Source organism: Temnothorax nylanderi, unplaced genomic scaffold (genome assembly GCF_030848795.1).
Source record: "Temnothorax nylanderi isolate EJ_2023f unplaced genomic scaffold, tnyl_v1.0 TNYL_tig0021_pilon, whole genome shotgun sequence".
In the NCBI taxonomy this organism is placed as follows: Eukaryota; Metazoa; Arthropoda; class Insecta; order Hymenoptera; family Formicidae; genus Temnothorax; species Temnothorax nylanderi.
In genome coordinates this window covers 720692-740340 of record NW_027249083.1, presented here as the reverse complement: position 1 = coordinate 740340, position 19649 = coordinate 720692, and the positions used below count along the sequence as shown (strand labels likewise).

At 41.1% G+C, this 19649-nt stretch overlaps 3 protein-coding genes across 6 annotated transcripts; 2 read left to right on the top strand and 1 right to left on the bottom strand.

The window, feature by feature from the left end:
* Positions 1-5207: 5207 nt before the first annotated feature.
* Bet5 (blocked early in transport 5) lies at positions 5208-6369 on the top strand. The gene is made up of 3 exons (XM_071700190.1): positions 5208-5446; positions 5917-6126; positions 6205-6369. Exons 1-3 carry the CDS (start codon positions 5348-5350, stop codon positions 6331-6333), a joined length of 438 nt encoding a protein of 145 aa, XP_071556291.1. The 5' UTR covers positions 5208-5347; the 3' UTR covers positions 6334-6369.
* Positions 6370-6561: 192 nt separating this feature from the next.
* On the bottom strand, positions 6562-19341 carry LOC139769275 (E3 ubiquitin-protein ligase RNF19A). 4 transcript variants are annotated; one of them, XM_071700184.1, is made up of 13 exons: positions 18377-19341; positions 16624-16863; positions 16392-16534; positions 16091-16280; positions 15657-15968; positions 15444-15588; positions 15220-15356; positions 15004-15101; positions 10210-10408; positions 9865-10060; positions 9624-9789; positions 9085-9467; positions 6562-9008 (listed from the first exon to the last, which is right to left on the bottom strand). In XM_071700184.1, the coding sequence occupies exons 2-13, from the start codon at positions 16784-16786 to the stop codon at positions 8762-8764; spliced, it is 2379 nt and encodes a 792-aa protein (XP_071556285.1). In that variant the 5' UTR covers positions 16787-16863; positions 18377-19341; the 3' UTR covers positions 6562-8761. The 4 variants fall into 4 exon arrangements, with proteins under 4 accessions (XP_071556285.1, XP_071556286.1, XP_071556288.1 ...); XM_071700185.1 differs by having other exon boundaries at positions 18877-19341; XM_071700187.1 differs by having other exon boundaries at positions 18974-19341.
* On the top strand, positions 11718-14816 carry LOC139769276 (uncharacterized). Its single transcript, XM_071700188.1, has 3 exons — positions 11718-12518; positions 12644-12871; positions 12954-14816. Exons 1-3 carry the CDS (start codon positions 12399-12401, stop codon positions 13893-13895), a joined length of 1290 nt encoding a protein of 429 aa, XP_071556289.1. The 5' UTR covers positions 11718-12398; the 3' UTR covers positions 13896-14816.
* Positions 19342-19649: the final 308 nt, after the last annotated feature.

Genomic DNA, 19649 nt, shown 5'->3' with positions numbered 1-19649 from the left:
CTCTCGAAATTTAAATTCACAATTTTCTCGTTTCTATTTATCGTTGATTACTTTAAAATATAACAAACACGAACGGTAATTTCGATTTACGGAGTGAAACGGGTAAGTTCCTCGCTAGATGACGTAGGTGAGGAAGATTGAACAGTCGCGAATCGTAGAAGACGGTAGTTTTGAAACGCGTTCAATCGTATTACGCGATTTTCCCAAGGTAAACTACGAGCATCTGTCGTATCTTCCCTCAAGGCTCCACCATTCCTACGTTGTCTGTCGATCCCACGTGTCGGTGTGGTTGCCAGGATGCTTATTGAAACCCCCGCCAACGGTTCAACACGTGCCTGCGGAGCTTCGCGAAGAATAACACGCTACGTCGAAGCAGCGTTTTATTCGTATAAATTCTTTACCCGACTAAATGATTTTATACGACTCGATAATCTTGCCAAAACAAGATTTCCAGACACGTTTCTGCCAGTGGGCGGATATTCCTCCTGGAATGCATAATAATCGGGCTCCGTACCGCTGTTGGACGAAGCGGGGGTAGGTGAAGTGTACCAAGAATCCTTCGAAGATTTTTCGATGGTACATTCTTCAAGAGCCTCCGCTGCATTTTCAAAAGCGGTCCCGTCTCTTACCTCCGACACGTACGAATCGGGATCGACAGGCTTCGAAGGGTTTGTGGTCTCCGACAAATTAATAAACGTCTTTGACTCTGAATTCTGATGCGTATATCCCTCGTTTAGTGGTAAATTGCGATTTTTATCGGTGCATTTGGATTCAATCTCGGATCCAATGCAATCCGCGTAACAACAGTCACGATCTTTCTTATTGTGTAACTCTCGTCTCTCATTGCCATTTTGTTTACTACCGATGCTACTCTCCGAGCTCCTATCGCCAGTAATCCCACGCCAAGACTGACCTGTACAGGGCGAGGAAGGTCGACCGCCACGCTCGGTGCAGAACGTCAGGTTTCTGCAAGGTGTCGGAGTAACACGACAAGGCGAAGCGGTCGAAACCGGCCGACAAGGTGGGCAGGATGGGCACGGCGAGCATAGATCCTTGAGTGGAAGGGGTCGTCGACACTTGGCGGACGTGCATGGACCGCAGGGTGGCGGCGGACACGGCTGACAACGCGGGCAGTAACACTTGGGACTCGGCGGTAATCGAGGGGATGGACAGCAGAGACGCGCGTTGGGACACTTGGCCGTCGTTTTTGGGAATCTTCGTTCGCTGGGTGGACAGGCGCATTCCGGGCTGGACGGACAGTCGCAGGAGCATTCGTGAGCAGCGCGCGCGTCCACCTGAATCGGCGGCGGGCAGTTACAGCCGCGCGGCATCGGTTGGCACAGGCAGCAGCGACTCGCATTATTACACTGGCAACAGCTGCGTTTTTTCAGGATAGATTTCCGGGCACAGGGCTGAAGACAGTCGGACGCCCGATGCGGCGAAGCTTGAGGATATCTGCATTGCGAGGGGCAGCAAGACGAAGCGGTCGACGCGCAATCCGCGTTCATGGGAGAATTATAGCGGGTCGATGGACGGCTACAGTTTGGCGGCGGGCAACCACCGCCCGCTTCCCGTTTCAGAGATTCGGGTGATGGCGATTTATCTGCCGGTGCCACTTCCGATTTGCTTGCCCCGCCCGCTAAACGACGGCTCCCACAGCATTTCTGTCGAAGATAGAGGAATCTGACGACAGTTACAAAGCGAGGCGCGAACTTATCGCGCGAACCGTATAGCTGCCGGAATCGGCGTCTTAAAAATGCTGTCCGTTTGTGAAAATTGCAATGTAACACGACGACGTCTTTTAAATCGCGTCAAGATAAATGTAACGAACACGTAATGGCCGCGCGTATACATTAAAGTTACAGCAGTCAAGTTTAGGTCGCATTTTAAACGTCCCAATTACTGTGCCATTAAAGTCTGTATACAAATTAGTTTGGCCAACTTTACGAATTTTACCGAATAATTAAGAAACTTTGAAACGCTCGCCTACTTCTAACTATACTATACTAATTTACATAAATCGAGTACGCGAACTAACCGCGCTTGAATTAAATCCTTGCGACCTTCCTGTCAAATTTAATTAAAACGTATACAGGATGTCAGAAGCATTAACTATGCAATTGTATTGTTCATTCTGCACTGCTTAATCTTGCTACTCAGTCTGAGTTCGTCATGAACATCGACTACGTTTGAATTCAAATGGATGATATTTTTAAAAATATTTTATTCAAATATATTTGTTCTGCATTAGATGCTTCGGAAGTTAATTATTAATGTTGAAGTCATTACTAAAATTATTATTAATATTAGAAACAATATTTTTAAAGCAAGAATTGGGTAAAAATTGAGCAATCTTAAACTAGAATAGCGGGATTAAGTAGATCTTTTGTTTTCTTTGCGCCGACATTTACTTTAATCTCCTCTCGCAGTAAATAGTTGTAAAATTTACTACCTCAAAGAAATCTCAAGCATTTTAAAGCGTATCTCAGCAAGGAATCTACCTCGGTGTGTACCTGACAGTCCGACATAAGTAAAATGGTACCGGAACACGGGGCCGTTGGTGAAAGACACGGTCGGCACGAAGCGACAGTTCTGCTGCGAACAAAATGCAACACGGCACAAAATAAGGAAATCTAATAATTCTTTCAATATCTCTGAAAATAAATATATTCGCTTAGCTATTCATATTCATTCGAGAATTCTTTCCCCGTGAAGAAAAATAAAAAAGAGAGAGCAACAGCGACGCTACAAATGGACAGTGCTTTCACGAAAACTGAGATAAGCACTAGCTCCAATTTCCTCCAAGCAGTTCACCCTCAATAAGTTTACCCTAAAACATCGCGGATTTCGCACACAAGCAACATTTTTCTTACGCACACCAAAAACAGCCAAAAGCAAAGGCTGTTGAATTTTACAACGTGCCTTAATACAGAGTGTTGAAATACCTCGGAACGAGAGTAACCGATATCGTTTTGTTATTCGGAAACGAGAAAAGCGAGCAAGTGTTCTGGACTGATGTAAAACGTTCATTTTTATCGTCTCGTCACACGCAGGACGATGTCGGTTTCTCGCCCACGTGTCCACCCAAGATAACCGATATGCTGGACCATCGTTATTTGCCTACCACGATTGTCTGCAGCCGCGGCACTTGTACGCTTGCTGGCGACCGTAGTCGCTCCATTGACGGCGTAGCTCGGCGAAGTTATTCAACCATCGGCAATTCGGTTTAGGTGGCACGTTACTGTTCCAGATTTCCTCCTCGACACACTGACACGGGCCAGGACACGCGCCCGTCGCGGCGGTTCCGGTCGGCCGCAGACCACTGCAAGCGACGCAATCCGGGCATCCTACGTTACTTTGGCAATTACACGAAGATATGCGCGTCTCACAACCGCTCTTGCCTGATGCACAACTGTTTCCTGCATCAAAATATTGCCGGCTAAAGCCATCCATTTTCGGGATATATACGAGTTAGGGATTAGGAGATATTCAAGAAAGAGGAAATAAAATGTTCTCAGTGATTTTAGAATCTCTCAGTATTCAAAGTATTTTGTTGTTAAAAAAAGGAATACATTTGCTTAGTTATAAAGTGAATCTCTTTGAAGAATATCTTTCACAAGCAAAATGCACGTTTTCGAATCATGTACATACATTTTCGGGATATATACGAGTTAGGGATTAGAAGATATTTAAGGAAGAAAACGAAACTCTCTCGGGGATTTTAGAATCTCTGCGGGGTTCAAAGCACTTTGTTGTTACAAAAAGGAATACATTTGTTTAGCTATAAAATAAATCTCTTTGAAAGATATATTTTGAGATATATTAAGCTGCACGGTTTTGAGTAATGTACGATACATTAATTTGTTAACTAATTTTTATTGTGTTAATGATTAGCTTTCATGACAACTAAAAATCATAACTTTCATAAAACAATTCAGTAAAATGTGAATAAATTAATGTCACTGAATGACTATTAATGAAAGCTATTAACATTCCTCTTTGCTTATACATAGTTAAATTTGTAGTGTTAATTATACTCAATTTGAGTCATTTTTAACCATTTCTATAAATGGTTAATTTCTATAACGCCACTGCTCCTACTCAATAATTTAACTAAAACAATGTTAATTTAACTAAACCAATGGAGTTAAAATAATACTATTTTGTATTAAAGTAATAAATTTCGATGGTGGTTAAAAATAATAAAATGTTATTTAACTCAAAGGTATTGGTTTAAATTTTATCTTTTAATATTTAACAATAATAAGTAAATAATAAATACCAAGTTTTATCAATATATATTAATTAAAGAAATTAATTAAAGATATAATGACATATATATATAAACTATTGTTATTATTTTAAATTTTTGAAAAACTGAAATCGCTACCATTTTTCTTATGATATTGGCTATTTAATTTGTCTATACTAACCACAGCAACCGGTGCTAGAGCATCGTCTCTTACCATCAATTTCATCACAGAAGGACATATTGATTTTTCTTCGAGATGAAATCTAGTTTCCCGAAAATGAGAACTTCGCGCGGGTATGCCATTTACGATTTGGAATAGGTAATACAATCGACAGGAACATTTGCACCGTTTTGGCTTACATTTTTGAATGGTTTTGAATTTTATCTCGCCGTTTTTTGGTTTATTAATTTATCGGTGACAAAGTGTGCTTCAACATGTGACTGAAGGTGTGAAGATCAACGAAGATCGATTGCGAGAGATATGAAAATATCCACTTATCATCATCATGTTAACATAATTTCTTTAGTTGCCATAGAAGCAAAGTGTGAATTATTTCTATAATGTCGAATATAATTTATGAATTATTTATATATGACAGATTAAAAGATTTCTTTTTCACCTACTTTTATATAAAATTATATTATGAAAAATGTAAGTAGGTATTATGTAAAAATTGAGTAGATTATAATCCATATGAATTTACATGTAAATCTTACATAAAACAAATATTTCTCGCAAAGCACATACACAAGTACAAGGTAGATAGCGTTAATAATGTATTAATTAAAAATTATTTAAAATTAAAATATATTTTTCTTTTTTGTTTCGTTGCGTCTGCAGTAACGTTATCTACATTATTACAATAAGATAAGTGCATAACCCAGTATTATCGACGATTTTTGTGCACAGAGTTCGGTCACTTCGGCACTAGATGACGAATGTGCACGGAGTCACACAGCTGGGCACAATGGGCAGTGCCGTCGTCGAAACGTCAACACAACGATTACAAGCCATTGCAAGGTGGAACGACTGCTGGCAGCGTGGCAGCTGGCAGAGTCGACGATACGAAACGAAAAGGAGAGAACGTGCCAGCGATGACAATTCATAACTTGTACATCTTTTCGAAAACCGGCACGTTGCTGTACTATGCCGAGTGGAACAGATTAAACAAGTCGGGGATAACGAAGGAGGAGGTAAACATGCGTGTTGTGTGTGTCGATTAAAGAAACTAATCCGGTGTGTCAACAATGTTATGACACCCGCAGGGATGACTGAGCCGCACAGTCATATGGGCTTAGCAAACCCACGGAGCCGAGCTCAATACACTGGCTCCGTAGACAGTCACTATACATACGCTTTTGTGAGGATAGCACAATGAATGGTTGAGGAAGAGTCAACGTAGAAGTAGATATAAAATTAAGAAATCTATCTGTGTACTTTGTTAAGTTGGACAGGCTTAAGAAAGTCAAAAACTTAAAGAAAAAAAAATCTTGTTATGACAGATAGCGACTTATTTGTTGCCATTGTATTAAAATTTTCTAAAAAGTAAACCGATTGTGTGTGAAAGAGCAAGATGTGTACAAATGTAAAAGATAATATATGTCAATTAGATATTACTAAAATTTACAAGGTGACGATTACCAGAAATGTATTTACAATTTAGGAAGCGAAACTAATGTATGGGATGCTGTTTTCCATAAAATCATTTGTAAGTAAAATCTCACCGTTGGATCCCAAGGAGGGGTTTCTGTATTACAAGACGAGCAAATATACGCTTCACTACTTCGAAACGCCATCGGGTCTTAAGTTTGTCTTGAATACTGATAATGCAAGTCAGAATGCCAGAGAATTGCTGCAGCAATTGTACAGAGAAGTAAGATCACGTACCTGTTTCGCCTGATAAAAACGCAGGTTTAGGTACGTCTACGTAATCGCATATTTTTCATTTTAGGTCTACTTGGAATATGTAGTAAAGAATCCACTCTGCCAATTAAATGAACCTATACAAAGTGAATTATTCAAAATAAAGGTAGATGAACTGTTCAAAAAATCGCCTCTATTTCTAAGTCGATCGTTGTAGGTAATAATAAAGATATAAAATTTTTATATATAAAAACGAGTTGAATTTTTTTTAACAATGAATCAGATAATACCAAATATCACCTAACGTATTCACTCTTTAAGTTTCAAGAGTTTATGTTGCTACGTCAAAATACCAATTGGGACAATGGTATACATAAAGCTATGCGTTAAATTTCAATATTAAGTTATAATGATGCTCAATGAATTGTAAATTTTGAACGCAATCTTGTCTCAGTTTTCTTGCAGCAGTTTATTTTACTTTCCAGAGAAATATATACACTTGTTACAATGACGTGTAAAACGATATAACAGTGCTTATTTAAAAGATATTTCTGTGCTGTACAATATTAATGACAGGCAAGTACAGGCAAATTAAATTAATACAGATTTATATATTATTTGTAGATGCCAGTACTCTAAACATACTAAGTAATAATCCTAATTAATATTTACGGTTTTTGTATGATAAAGTATGTAGTGCAATAGGCATTCGGAGACTCACAGATATTTCAGCATCTTAAGCAATATTATCATTATTATATATGTCATCATCACATGTTTTAATCATTTCAATAATAAAAAAAAAAACTGTTGACCGATAAAAATATATAGCAAAATACTATGATACATAGTTAGTAAATATTGTATAATGTATATTATATATTTGCAGAAAAAATAGCATTTCTCGAAACTGTAATTATTCACAGTCCAATATGAAATCATGATCATTTTTGTGCATATTAATACAAAATTTTTATAAAAACATAAACATAGATAGAAATCCATATTTATCTTGTTATAAGAATTGATTATAATATATTAGTAAGATAATTAATGAAGATACTTAGTTAAAATATAATATTATTTTGTATTAATTTTTTAGAAAAATAAGGACTTAATTATTTTATTTCTTGAATCAATGATCAACATAATATTTTATAAAAGTATATTTTTGCTACCTCTTCTATATGCAAAATGTGTCAATGATTTCGAATATCTACGTCTGTGTAAATTTCGTTTAAATATAACTGGTGCTGTTTGCGTATGTATAAGATGCGGCAGTTTGTTATAGTTCAAAATTCGGTTTTTTCTAGGTATGCGTATACAAAATAATTTTTTTTTTTTTTTTTTTTGTAAAACTAATATATCGACTAATATATTTTATTATTTTTTGTTTTATAAGAGAGTAAAACTTAGAAAGTAACCAGTACTTTTGAACAAAATTCTTTTTACAAAATTAATATGCATGCATATTTGAATTTGTTGTATAATTACAGATAAAAAGTTACAAAGGAAATTAATTGATATAAAGCATTGGTATAAAGTCTTTTTTTAATTATTTAATCAAACATCGGTATCAATAGTCAATTGACTCCTATGATCTGACAAATGCAAAAATAATATATAAACCACAATTACTATTTTGATAAATTAATCGAATAAGTTTACGGGATAATTTCTAAAACTTATAATAGGCTCTACATACATACATATCTATAATATAGGTACAACATATACATACTTTATATAAATATATATATATATATTTATAAGTATATATATATATATTTTTTTTATTTACATATTTGTATATATATATATATATATATATGTATATGTATGTACGTATTGCATACTATATCTTCCATATATGAAACTGCAATCTTTTCCATTTCAGTATAATATAATGTAAGAAATAGTATATTATTTGAAATAAAACTACTTGTCGTATTACATATATTTTCACACAGCAAGGAAAAACATATTTTTGAAGAATATTCATATTTAAATATTCTTAATCGATTACATTAAACGAGAACGCGTAATACTTAAAGACGTAATGAGCAGTATTTGACTTATAAAATGCAGCGACAATCCGCGACGTTAACTTTCATCTTTATAATTCTTTTTCTTAGCTTGTATTGTCCACCTGTTTGTTACAAACCGGATGTCAAAAGCTGGAGAATAATCTAGATATAAGTAATAGGATTATTTTCTGTTATAATAACGATCATATTCATTCATAAAATATTGGCGCAAAAAGAAAATTTTATAAACTTTTCTTCATTGTTTATAACGAATTGGAGGCCAGTACGTGTACATATATGTGTGTGTGTGTGTGTGTGTGTGTGCGTGTGTGTGTGTGTGTGTGTTTGTGTATGTATACATTCACAAGTTTCTAATAATCACAGCGCAAATGCACATCAGTAAAACTCCTTTACCACATTTTTATCTCTTCCTGTGACATTTGAACTATACTGCGTGTTGCGTGTATGGGTATGTACAACCTTCGCGTTTATACTTACGGATTATAATTATGTAGTTTAATACATATATACACACTCAAGAATATGTATATACGCACATCGTAACGTTTTGAGAGACACATGCATATTATGACGTCCATAGACTCAGTCTTAATTTTCTTAGCATTGCAAGCTCTCGTCCGTACTAGTAGGGCTCTGACTCTCGTCGTGTGAAAGCGAGAAAATCCGATTACCAGAAGTGTGCGACACAGTCGGTATCGGTTCTTCTATAACAGACAATCGTTTCTCGCGATCCGTAGATATCGCTGAAGTGTGAAAAAATACGTTTCTCAAAGTGGCTACGTTGACGCGTTCCCGCGAAGTGTCGTCCACAGGACTCTCGGCATTTAATTCACCGTTTGAACTCCTAAACAAACATATTATCGCAATAATTTCGCAAGCTTTCCTTTTTGTAACTTAACACTTAGATGTGCGATTCGTACTTAGATATCTTTTGAACCTCCATTTCTATCTCTGAATCCTTGTTTCGCTTCCGCCCTCCTGCTGAGCGATTATTTACCGCGCAGCCTTCCAATTTGCCACCCACAACTCTCTCTTGATCTGCTTCGATTACGCTGACGTGATCGTCGAATCGTACTCGTTCCGAACCGCCGTCCTCCCCGCACATAGTCCAACTGCTGGAATCGCTGCATTGACGGTCAAATGTGAGCTTACGACGGATACGTTTTGCTAAACCAGGTGCCACCTCTTCTAGCGAGCTCAGGGAGGTAGCTTGTCCAGCAGAGTCCATGTGACCACCGTTAGCAGAGCTAGCTGCCTGTTCTCCTTCTGTGCTTCTACCACCACTGATTGAACTGCCATCCATCTATATAAATATGTAAAAGACGATGATAAAAATAATGATATTTAGAAGTTATCTTGTATATTTTTTCAATAAAATATTTTAATATTACTCATTGTCAGTAATTGAAAAAATAAAAAAAAATGTCCTATTTAATATTTAGCAGGACGGAGTAAATACCTTAAAGTTAAGAACGGAACCTGCCAAGGCTCTCGTGGAGGCCGCGCCATCGTCCAGAGCGATAGAAGCGTTTACGGATTTTTCAGAAAGGCTAGTAGCCGCGGAAGCCGTTTCGCTACATAAACTGAAACGTTGTGTAGACGTAACGTCAGCCTGGACTTCCAACCTGTGCACGCACGTAATCGGATATATCAGTGAAAAACACATTATCCGGTCTAGCGAACGAGAAACGAGTTAATACCTTTGACCTCCGGGAAGCACGCTGGAGGCTATACTCCCCGCGAGGCTGGTGCCAGCGAGGGCCACGTTGCTGGCGCTTTCGCGATCATTTTCCCGGCCCAATTTCTCCAACTGACTGCCGCTACCCAGTGAAAGGGAGGCCTCCCCTATCGATGGATTGCCACCGCGGTGACTCGCGACGTCTATTGATGCCGCGTCTGTAACGTGACGGTTTTGTAATGGGGGTTTCGATCGCGATAGTCCGACCTCGATACAGGGGTATGAATAGCTGCGGCACACACGTGGGTAAGATTGATTTAATCGAGCGGAACGTGTGTGTTCGTGGCGCAAATGCGCTCGTATTTACCTCCACCGTTGCGAACGCCCAATGCTCCCATCAGCTCGTTCTCGTCGTCAAATTCAAATCGCACCCCGGTGCCGCTCGTGGAGACGCCACAGCCTCCGCTTCGGCAGAGAGATACCGGGACCACGCCGTAGACGTAGAACAGCAAAATGGGTACGCCGATACCTACAGCTAATCCTGCCAGCACTGGCGACACTAAGACCTGTGGAAGCCATAATGATAAATTAATAAAGGTCTTTCTTAAATAAAAAAAAAAAAACTTATATCCCTCATAACGCGTCGCTTGTCAGGACAACAAAGTGTCCTGAGATAACGCTGCTGCATGGAGATAATGTTGCTGGCGTCTTTAAGGCTACCCCTCGCTTTAAATAATGCACGCCCGTTAACACCTGTTAAGTAATATAAATAGGAGCAGTCTCACAATCAGATACACATCGAAGGTCACGACGTAGTTATACGAAGTTATAAGAAACTCCGATAATGAAAGTTTAATGCTCAGCGTCGCTCGGCACAGCCGAGTAAATCATGTTCCCGATAAGTGAAGATAATTGATTTAAATCAATGATTTCCGTTGATATTTCTTGTGTTTCACCTATATCTCAAAGCGATAGCCAATCTTATCTTATCCAGAAGTAACAAGGGAATATCTAACAAGGGAACCTCGCAAACCTAAAAATTCTAACTTTTATGAAACTTTACACACATGTAAAGAGAGGGGGTGGGGGGTAAGTAGACAAAGTTAGAAATTTTTATTGTAGTCTAAGGGAACCCATTTCTCATATAGAGCGGCTTTTTGCTTTTCTAGATATATCTATCTCGAAAAGTATTCAAGATATCAGAAAAGTTTCATAGCAAAAACATCTCTATTTACCCACATTAATAATTTTTTAATGCACCGAATGTTAGGCCTGTTCTTTTCAACTGAACTTCTTATACAGTTCATCTTTTCCCTTTTTCTGTCCAACGTGAAAAGAAAAGGAGGAATGATGAACCGTGCAAGAAGTTCAGCTAAAAAGAACAGGCCTAGTCTTCTATATTACTAACAAGTTGTAAGTTAAACGTTTCTTAAGTCAGGATTTTGCATTTTCATTACACGTTCATCAGCGTGCTACATTTTCATGCGTGCGGAACGATCTCGCTTATTTCTCTTGTCCTATGATCTTGAAGGAAAACAGAACAGCTACCAACTCGCACAGTCATGTATTGATGTAACAAGGACGACGGCGAGTCGGAGGTGCGTTAGCGCGCTCCGATTTTCAGATTTCCTGCGAGAGACATCGCGAAACGGAGTCGGCGGAGTCGGCCAAAGACAGGAGAAACCTGAGCGCGTGCACGAGCGCATGTGGCACGTGTACGTGACTCTTTCTTTAGTATGCGTGCCCCCTTCCGCTCGTCTTACCAGCGAGCCACGGTGCCCGTGGCCCCCCTCGAGTCTCGCGACCCGAATCTGACATCTTTGGTGGGGAGGGGATCCGGCAGGAGCAGAAGGAAGAATATTGATCGAGGGTAGGCATGCGCCCGAGCCGCGTTATCTTCCTCGTCCCACCCAGCGTCGGCAGCGGAGCACCAAGCCCAAGGTAGGCGACAATGGAACATGCGTCGCGTTGGTCAGTACTCTGAGGTCCACGTCGCCGTGGCGATTAAGGATAACGCGCGCTCGGTGCGCCTAGGTCAAGGAAGAAGATTCTGGTCGGTCGGTCGGTCGGTCGGTGCTCCAAGCTCCAAGGGCGTGTCGATTAAAAAGACAGTCGTTCCCTCCACCCACGCTGGGGCATCGAACTATGGCCCGCTCCGAATCGGCGCAGAATCTGCAGCGGCGGCGGCGGACGTAGCCGGGAAGAGGCAGCGGCACGTAACGAGGAGGGCTCATTCAGCGACGGTGATTTCACGGTGGCGAGCACACACGGACGCCCGCCGTTAATATATCAACGCGTGTTACGCGTGTGCGTGCGTGCACATTACGCGTGTGTACGTGCGGTAATTTAGACGCGTAATATCGTCCGCCGCGGTAACGGTGGGGCGCATCGTCATTCGGCGGAGCACATGCCTCGTTAACGCCGTCCGAGGCCAGGCAGTTGCGCGCCGAGCGAGAGGATCACCGGGAGAGGATCGCCGAGCCGCGTCGGCGGGATATCGGCGAAGAGAGATAGGAGAAAAGCTGAGAGCTGCTGAGGAACGAGCCAGAAGGAGTCATGTCCGACCTGGACGACGAGACCGACACTTCCTGCGGGGAGGAGCAAATTGTCTCGGATTGGGAGGTCCGGAAGGAGTGGCTCGAGAGCATTCTGTCCAAGCACTACAACGGGAGAGCGGTTAGTCATGTAGACGAGTGAAATAAATATTTATGTCGATGCCCGGCGTCGGGGCATCGTCCTAAATACGTACTAATTGATACGCGTTAACATATGATTCGTGCACTGAATGGATTTTTATTTAGGTCGAAGTCGTGGAGTTTAACGTAAATCCCGCATACGCGACGAGCGAGAGTGTGCTGAGCGCTATCACCAGCGTTACGGTACACTATTTAGCAGCAGTTACGTCGAGTAAGCCGAGGGATAAGTGCAAAAGGACTCTTATCGTAAAGCAACTCCCCAAGGATCCGTTTAGCCGCTTTTTCGTTACGGAGGGCCAATTCGATCTCCGAGAGATTAAGTTTTACACTCAGGTAAGGCGACAGGTAATCGAATCAGATTTGAGATCTCTCCCTGTTTTTGACGAATTCTTAATGCTGTGCATTTGTACGTCAGGTAATGCCGGATTTGAAGGAATTCAATAAAAGACAGCTAGCGACGTCGCAGGAAAGAATTATCCTACCGGTTCCGGCTTGCTATCATGCTCATTACAGCCCTGCAGGCGGAACTGACGACAGCCCAGTACCGCCGGAATCGATGCTAGTATTGGAAGACCTGAGCGACGACGGTTTCCAGAGCGTTAAGTTCTCGGAAGGATTAACACTAAACGAAGCGATGGCAGCGTTAGACGCCATCGCCCGCATACACGCCCATTCCCTGTCGATGAAGGTCGTAGACGGGCAATCTCTCTCCGAGCGTTATCCGTTTCTCTTCCAAACGGCAAAAGCAACGGATTCGTACCAGCAATTGGTGGAGCGCGGTTTACCGCAGCTGGCGCACTTCCTGGAGAGTAGACCAGGATTGGAGGCGGTCCTCGAGACTCTACTAGTTCTACGACCTCGCACTAAAGACATCATTTCGGCTCTCCTTGCTCCGGAGGGCCCGCTGGCGTTGATAACTCACACCGACTTCTGGAGCAATAATTTGCTTTTCCGCGAGGATCATAGCGAAACCACGTGCTACATTCTCGACTGGCAAATGGTCACTTACAGTCGGCCGACGAACGATGTTGCATTGTTATTGGTGAGTTCAGTGCCCACCGAGTTACGGCGCAAGCACACTAAAACGCTTTTGAACAAGTATTGGGACAGGCTGAACTGGACGTGCTCGAGTCTTGGCCTAGACATTCCCAAGGATTTAGGTTACACCAGAAATGATCTCGACAAGGACTACAGGAAGTCCCAACTGCTGGCGCTTTTGCTTTGCATCGGATCGGTGGACGTCGCACTCGGTGATCCCCTCACGGAGCAACGACTGATCGACGTCCTCGAAGATTTATATAACGATGGCGTACTGACGGACGAAGCCGTCGTCGCGACGAACGAAGCCGAGTCTTAATCACCGCTGCCACGGTTAGCATATACACCGAAGAATTAATATTTCTGTCAGGGCTGTGACTCTAAACGAAGAGTTTCACATGAAGCAATAGATAGCCCGTTTGTAGTTTAAAGACACAATCTTTGTGTTCCCAATCCAAAGGAGGCTTAAGTCAGTAATAACATGCCGACACCGAAGAAGATAACTGCAAAGAAGCACGATTCACGTCGGAAGAATACGGATGGTGGACGTTAAAAACTTGCACTATTCGTCTCTTTGCGACGAGATACTAAGATGAGCGGGACAAAATGGATCGAGATCGATATACTTAGACACAATAGATGTCTCAGTTATATATTAATGTAAGCTTTGAGAACCTATCGGCCATTACTCCTTAAAAGTTACAATATTTTAATGACTATTCACGCAAGACTCGCTTGCAATTTAATGAAAGTCTCAAAAAGTAAGATAAAAGCAGAAGCAAATTGTTTAGGAGAAGCTGCGTAATAAAAGTATTGATTTACAAACGTAGGTTTCTCCAATGTGTGGTTTTATCAATTCGGTTTTCTGCTCAGATACAAATTGCTAATGGACGTCTTTAATGCGCTGTGCCAAGTCGTTAAAGTCGTTAAAGATCTAGGCAAGTAGTTGTGATACAATTATTAAGACGGAATCAACTAGATCCATGATTAACGATATAGGACATATATCTAAGTTATAGAGTATTTTCGAGATATACATGAAACATAAAACAATTACGTTCCATTTGCCTGAATACGTCCCGTGATAAACTTCTTCCGATAATTATTCCAGCGAGCGCGCTGTTTTGTTAACGCTATATACAATTATTGTACTATCCATTTTCTCTGTATAAACTATATGGATAAAATATACTTCGATGTTATCACGAATAGTAAACAAAGTTCCTGCTATTGATACAGACTCACGTTTCTATGTTCTTTTTCTTTCATTTCAGTTCGTAAACAGAATTTACACGATCACTCGTCCACTTTCCTCGTGGAACGAGAATTATTAACGAAACGTTTAGAATAAATAACACTTAATCGCGAAAATTTAGATGCAACCATACTGATAAAATAATATTTAAAAAAATATTTAATAAACTTACTGATGCAGTGACTCCTCCTGCGATAAAGGCATTTCTCTTGTGCTTGTTGGCCTTCTCGTATCTCGTATATAATTTTTGTCCTACCCACACAGGTATACCTTGAACACAAAATATACAATGCTTATAGTAACACATTTTCTTTTTTTTCAGTGCAGTTTCAATGTTATATCTTTCTATATTGTCGCAATATAATTAATTTAATATATTACAACACACCTATAATCATGGCTGGAAATGCTATACCAGCGACGAGACCAATTCCAATTGGTGCTCCCACCAAAGTTCCAAGTTGCCAAAGAATCTTTTTCTTTCTGGACCACGGTTTTTTGCCCCAAAAAGTGCAGCCAGAAGGACTATAAATAAAATTAAAAAATGTTTAAGTATATTCATTTATATATTGTATGCATTCATAACTTTATTCAAAATATAATTGGACATACCTGAGATAATGAAGATCACTGATCTCTTTCATACAAAGCCAACAAAATTCAGCGCCGCAAACTGCACAAGTCATGTGATTGCAACTTCCATCGTCCATTTTGACGATCAAAACTTGGCATCTGGGACACGGTTTTATGTCGTCTCCTAAACACATCACGGATTATAAATATAATTTAATGTTAGTTACATAAATGTTAATTCGTAACACTTACTGTGTTGAGAATCAGTTTGACTGAAACTTAGAGAGGAACTGCGCTCGTAATATTGAGATCGTTGTGCTCTCGCAGCATCACACGTTTGATTAGGATGCCACCGTGCTTTACAATGATAGCAAAAGTACGAATCGCAACCTGGTCGCTCGCAACGTAATTTTGGACATGAGGCGCAACCACTAGCGATTACAGCAAAACTGCAATCCGGAGCGGGACACCATCTTGCATCAGGCTCTACGGCAAGCACTCTTCGAACCATAAAATCTTCGTACTTCTCTAGCTGCGTTTGGTCATTCAGAATCATCCGAATATCTATATGTGCAAAAATGTAACACAAGATGATGAGAGATAGCAACTCGTAAATCTTATGATAATAAGCAAGATATATGATGTTAGAACAACGTAATTGCTTTATATACTTGTAATGTACTCACCATTTGGATGTAGTGGTTCTGAACACTCAGGGCAAGCGATATTAACTCTGGATTCAGAGATTTCTACTTTCAGATATTGTTGAAAACAATCGTAGCAACTGCGATGATGGCAAGACTGTATAGTAGGAAAGAATTCTACTGGCAGTTCGGCCAAACATAATGGACATTCCATTAATCCATTCTCATTACTCTGAAATAACAAACGTAAACAAGATTTAACAATGATAGCTTATCGATAAGAAAATCCGTGGCTTTTGCTCAGTTTCTTTTCAATGTAAGTGTTATCTCGCCTTATTAATACCTTTCCTGCAGAAGAAAGCACGGAGCCTTTGCTGGAAGCGCGCTGTAGATCTATGTTGTGAAATTGGAAATGGCTCGAACCGTTGCTTACTCTGGCCTCTCCTTTCTCAACATCCGTCGCTCTGCCGCTTGCTTGATCTTTAGCTGTAAAAATATTTTCTACTTTAAAAAATTATGCTCGCTTTCAAGTATCACACACAACATCGCATCTTAATAGAAAATGTAGAAGTTACCTTTTGTATTCCTATTACTTGCACTAGGCGTTCTTGCTATGCGACGGCCAATAAGCGGACTGGAATACAATAATCTTCGCAGGGAAAATCGGGGAAATATTCTCCGAGGACGAGGTGGTGCACCGTTGCAACCACCCACGCCATTTTCGCTTTCCTTAAACATTCTGAGAAAAGTATTGAGAAACGTTGTGCGTTGCTAAAAAGTCATACTTGGCCTCGTAATGTTCAGAATGACACGTTCTGCAATCAAAGCGAATAATTGCAATTAATCAGGATACCTTAAAATCTTCACATAAAAAGGGAATTGCAAATTTTTAGGATACCTTAAAATTTTAATTAATGTGCGAGTTATTAATAAAAACTTTATGATAATATAATATAATATAAACTGCAAGCGTTATATATTACATTAACTTGTAAAAGAAAATGATACTTTTGATCAAATTATTGCATGCGGATTAAATTTATACAGAGTTCCCGATGAACGTGCACATCTGTTCAAACAAAACTTTATTGAGATATTATACCGATTAACATGTTGTTGCGCTTTTTATGTGTATTATATAAATACAGTGACGTAAGCGACGCACGGTATATCGGACCTATCAATCATATTATCATATAGCGTGAATAGACCGACAAACTTGGGATTGCGCGCGTGACCGCGGCAATAATAGATCTCGCTTATTCATTGTCTCTCATTCAAGTGATTCACTGCTGAGATAATTGAGAACCTGACGAATATCACGTCTCGAGAGACTCCATCGCAGACAGATTCACGCTCAGGCCGCGTTATACTTATAGGTGCGCGTATATCAAAGCGTTACAAAAATAAAACCGACGTTAGAGTACAATAAACCGAGCGTATGAATAAATCGTCCAAATTAAAGCTGCCTTTGCCGAGACGAAAATTTCGAAGGATAACATATTCGTAATATTCTCAAAATAAATCACATATTCAACACGAAAGTATGCACGGTCGGAAATGTTTTTGAAATTGTTCCGAAGACCAGACTATACGCTCCGGCAAAAAAGTCAACGGAAGCGCCGTCACCACCTTCGAAAGAATGACCGAGTCTTTTTTTACTCCCGCTGCGATACTGAACGATATGTCACGTGCGCTCGGTCATGCGGTATTTTTAAATTTTCGAGTTTCTGTCAAAACGACTCGCCGCTTTCTCCGGGAAAGGATTTCGACCGCAAGCCGAATCGCACGACGGTCATCGGCGATTTCACCGTGTGTCTATGGGACGCATAAATTATATCGGCGTGTCGCAACACACTTAAAAATCATGCAATATGCACGAAATTTCGACACGCTCGATTTGCGCGAAAGGCGAGATCGTGTTTCTCTTTCTCTCTCGATCGCGCTCTGCACGAGGTATACGCATATTTTGTGAGATTGTATCAACCCGTTATCTTTTAAACCGACCCTGCTGATACAAATGTATTGTCGTGCGCTAAGCACGAATTGTTTTCCTTGTACCGTCTTACGTTACACGATTGAATGACGCTTGGCAGCAGAATCGAACGGCCGCTAAAGCAAGGTCTGCTTGAGAATATTGTTGAAAAGCAAGACTCTCTATTATTCATTTGTTACGTGCACTTATAATTTGATTTATCAAAATCTTTCCTAAACTCTAATATTGAACAAACAAAATTGAGCGCTTAATTAGGATGAAACACAAAAGTGATGTAAAATAAATATTAATTATGTAAATAAAAGTAACATCAGATATAGATAAGATCTCACGAAAAGGGAAAGTTGTCTCCAACGACGACGATGACGTCATCCTTACATTTTCCTATTACACGAGTCGAGTCGACACGGGTCACAAAAATTAAGCCAGTTTTATACATCAAGCCATATTTCTATATCAAAATCGTGTTCGAGACCAATCCCGGCTGGATCAATAAAATCAAAGGCTAATTCGGAGAAACTCTCGGCGATTTGTTTGGCAATCAAAATTAACAGCCGCACACAGCCGTCGGGTCGAAATTAGGCACGACGCAGCAGCTCGCGTCCTCGTCGTCGACGATTTGAACGTGGTGGCATCGTCCATCGCGGGATCACGGCGACGAGAGACGGACGTCTCGGGGACTACCTCGCGGACGTCGGGACGTCGTCGGGCGATCGCCACGTACCACGTCGCGCGTATACGTGCGTCGTGCGAACGTGCGTGACTGCGTGCGCGCGGCGGACGGACGCGGCGAGGAGAGAAAAATGGCCAGGCCAGGACCCAGGAGTCGCACCTTCGACTTCGACGCGGTTCTGTTTACCCGCGGGACGCACGTCACGCTCGTCGAAACGTGCGTCAACGAGCGCCACGGGGCGACGGACGATACGCACTTGTGTTCTCTTTTCCTTTTCCCACCGATGCTCGAGATAAGGCGCGGCCGAGGAAAACCCTCGTGTCTTATCACGGGGTCGCGAACGCGCCTCGTGCGCCGATGACGGGGCACTCCGCGGATGCGACGGTGCCGAGAGACGATGGCGGGACTCGGGTCTTCCTCCGCGAGGCGGGCGAACGTCGCCGAGAGGGAAAAACGTACCTCCGTGGCCGTGGAACGTAGGCCGGTCGTTCGCCGGGATAGGCACGGGCTTGTCGCGTGCCACCGAGTCGTGCGAGGTACTGGCCGAATGCCGAATATCCGCGCAATTTGTTGGTTAAGGATGTTTCACTTTGACACAACAGCTGACTGCTCCGATTACGACGGTATTGCGGGAGGACTGGGAGGAGTCCGCGAGGTAGATCGTAGATCCGCGACTCGGCAAGCGCGCCAGTGGCGCCGGTCGGGCGGGTTACGCGCGAGCGACCCGCGAGAATTTAAAACTGCTGAGGTAACGCGAAATAATTAAGTGTATAATATAGAGCGTTTAAATAAGCAACGGATATCGTCTGCCATTGAATGACTATAATTAGGCGTAATTAGGTGTAATTGGTATAACGAATCCCATTCGATATTTGTAATAACGATGAAACGATCGCGTATAAAAATTAGTTAGATTGCATCAGTAAACCGGT

Coding starts and splice junctions, on each gene's coding strand:
- LOC139769276 (XM_071700188.1), top strand. CDS start 12,399: ATGTCCGACCTGGACGACGAGACCGACACTTCCTGCGGGGAGGAGCAA. Junction 12,519..12,643: donor AGCACTACAACGGGAGAGCG/GTTAGTCATGTA, acceptor ATTTTTATTTAG/GTCGAAGTCGTGGAGTTTAA. Junction 12,872..12,953: donor AGATTAAGTTTTACACTCAG/GTAAGGCGACAG, acceptor TTTGTACGTCAG/GTAATGCCGGATTTGAAGGA.
- LOC139769275 (XM_071700184.1), bottom strand. CDS start 16,786: ATGTTTAAGGAAAGCGAAAATGGCGTGGGTGGTTGCAACGGTGCACCA. Junction 15,589..15,656: donor TCAAACTGATTCTCAACACA/GTAAGTGTTACG, acceptor TGATGTGTTTAG/GAGACGACATAAAACCGTGT. Junction 10,409..15,003: donor CAGGAGGAGTCACTGCATCA/GTAAGTTTATTA, acceptor TGGCTTCCACAG/GTCTTAGTGTCGCCAGTGCT.
- Bet5 (XM_071700190.1), top strand. CDS start 5,348: ATGACAATTCATAACTTGTACATCTTTTCGAAAACCGGCACGTTGCTG. Junction 5,447..5,916: donor CGGGGATAACGAAGGAGGAG/GTAAACATGCGT, acceptor TTTACAATTTAG/GAAGCGAAACTAATGTATGG. Junction 6,127..6,204: donor TGCAGCAATTGTACAGAGAA/GTAAGATCACGT, acceptor TTTTCATTTTAG/GTCTACTTGGAATATGTAGT.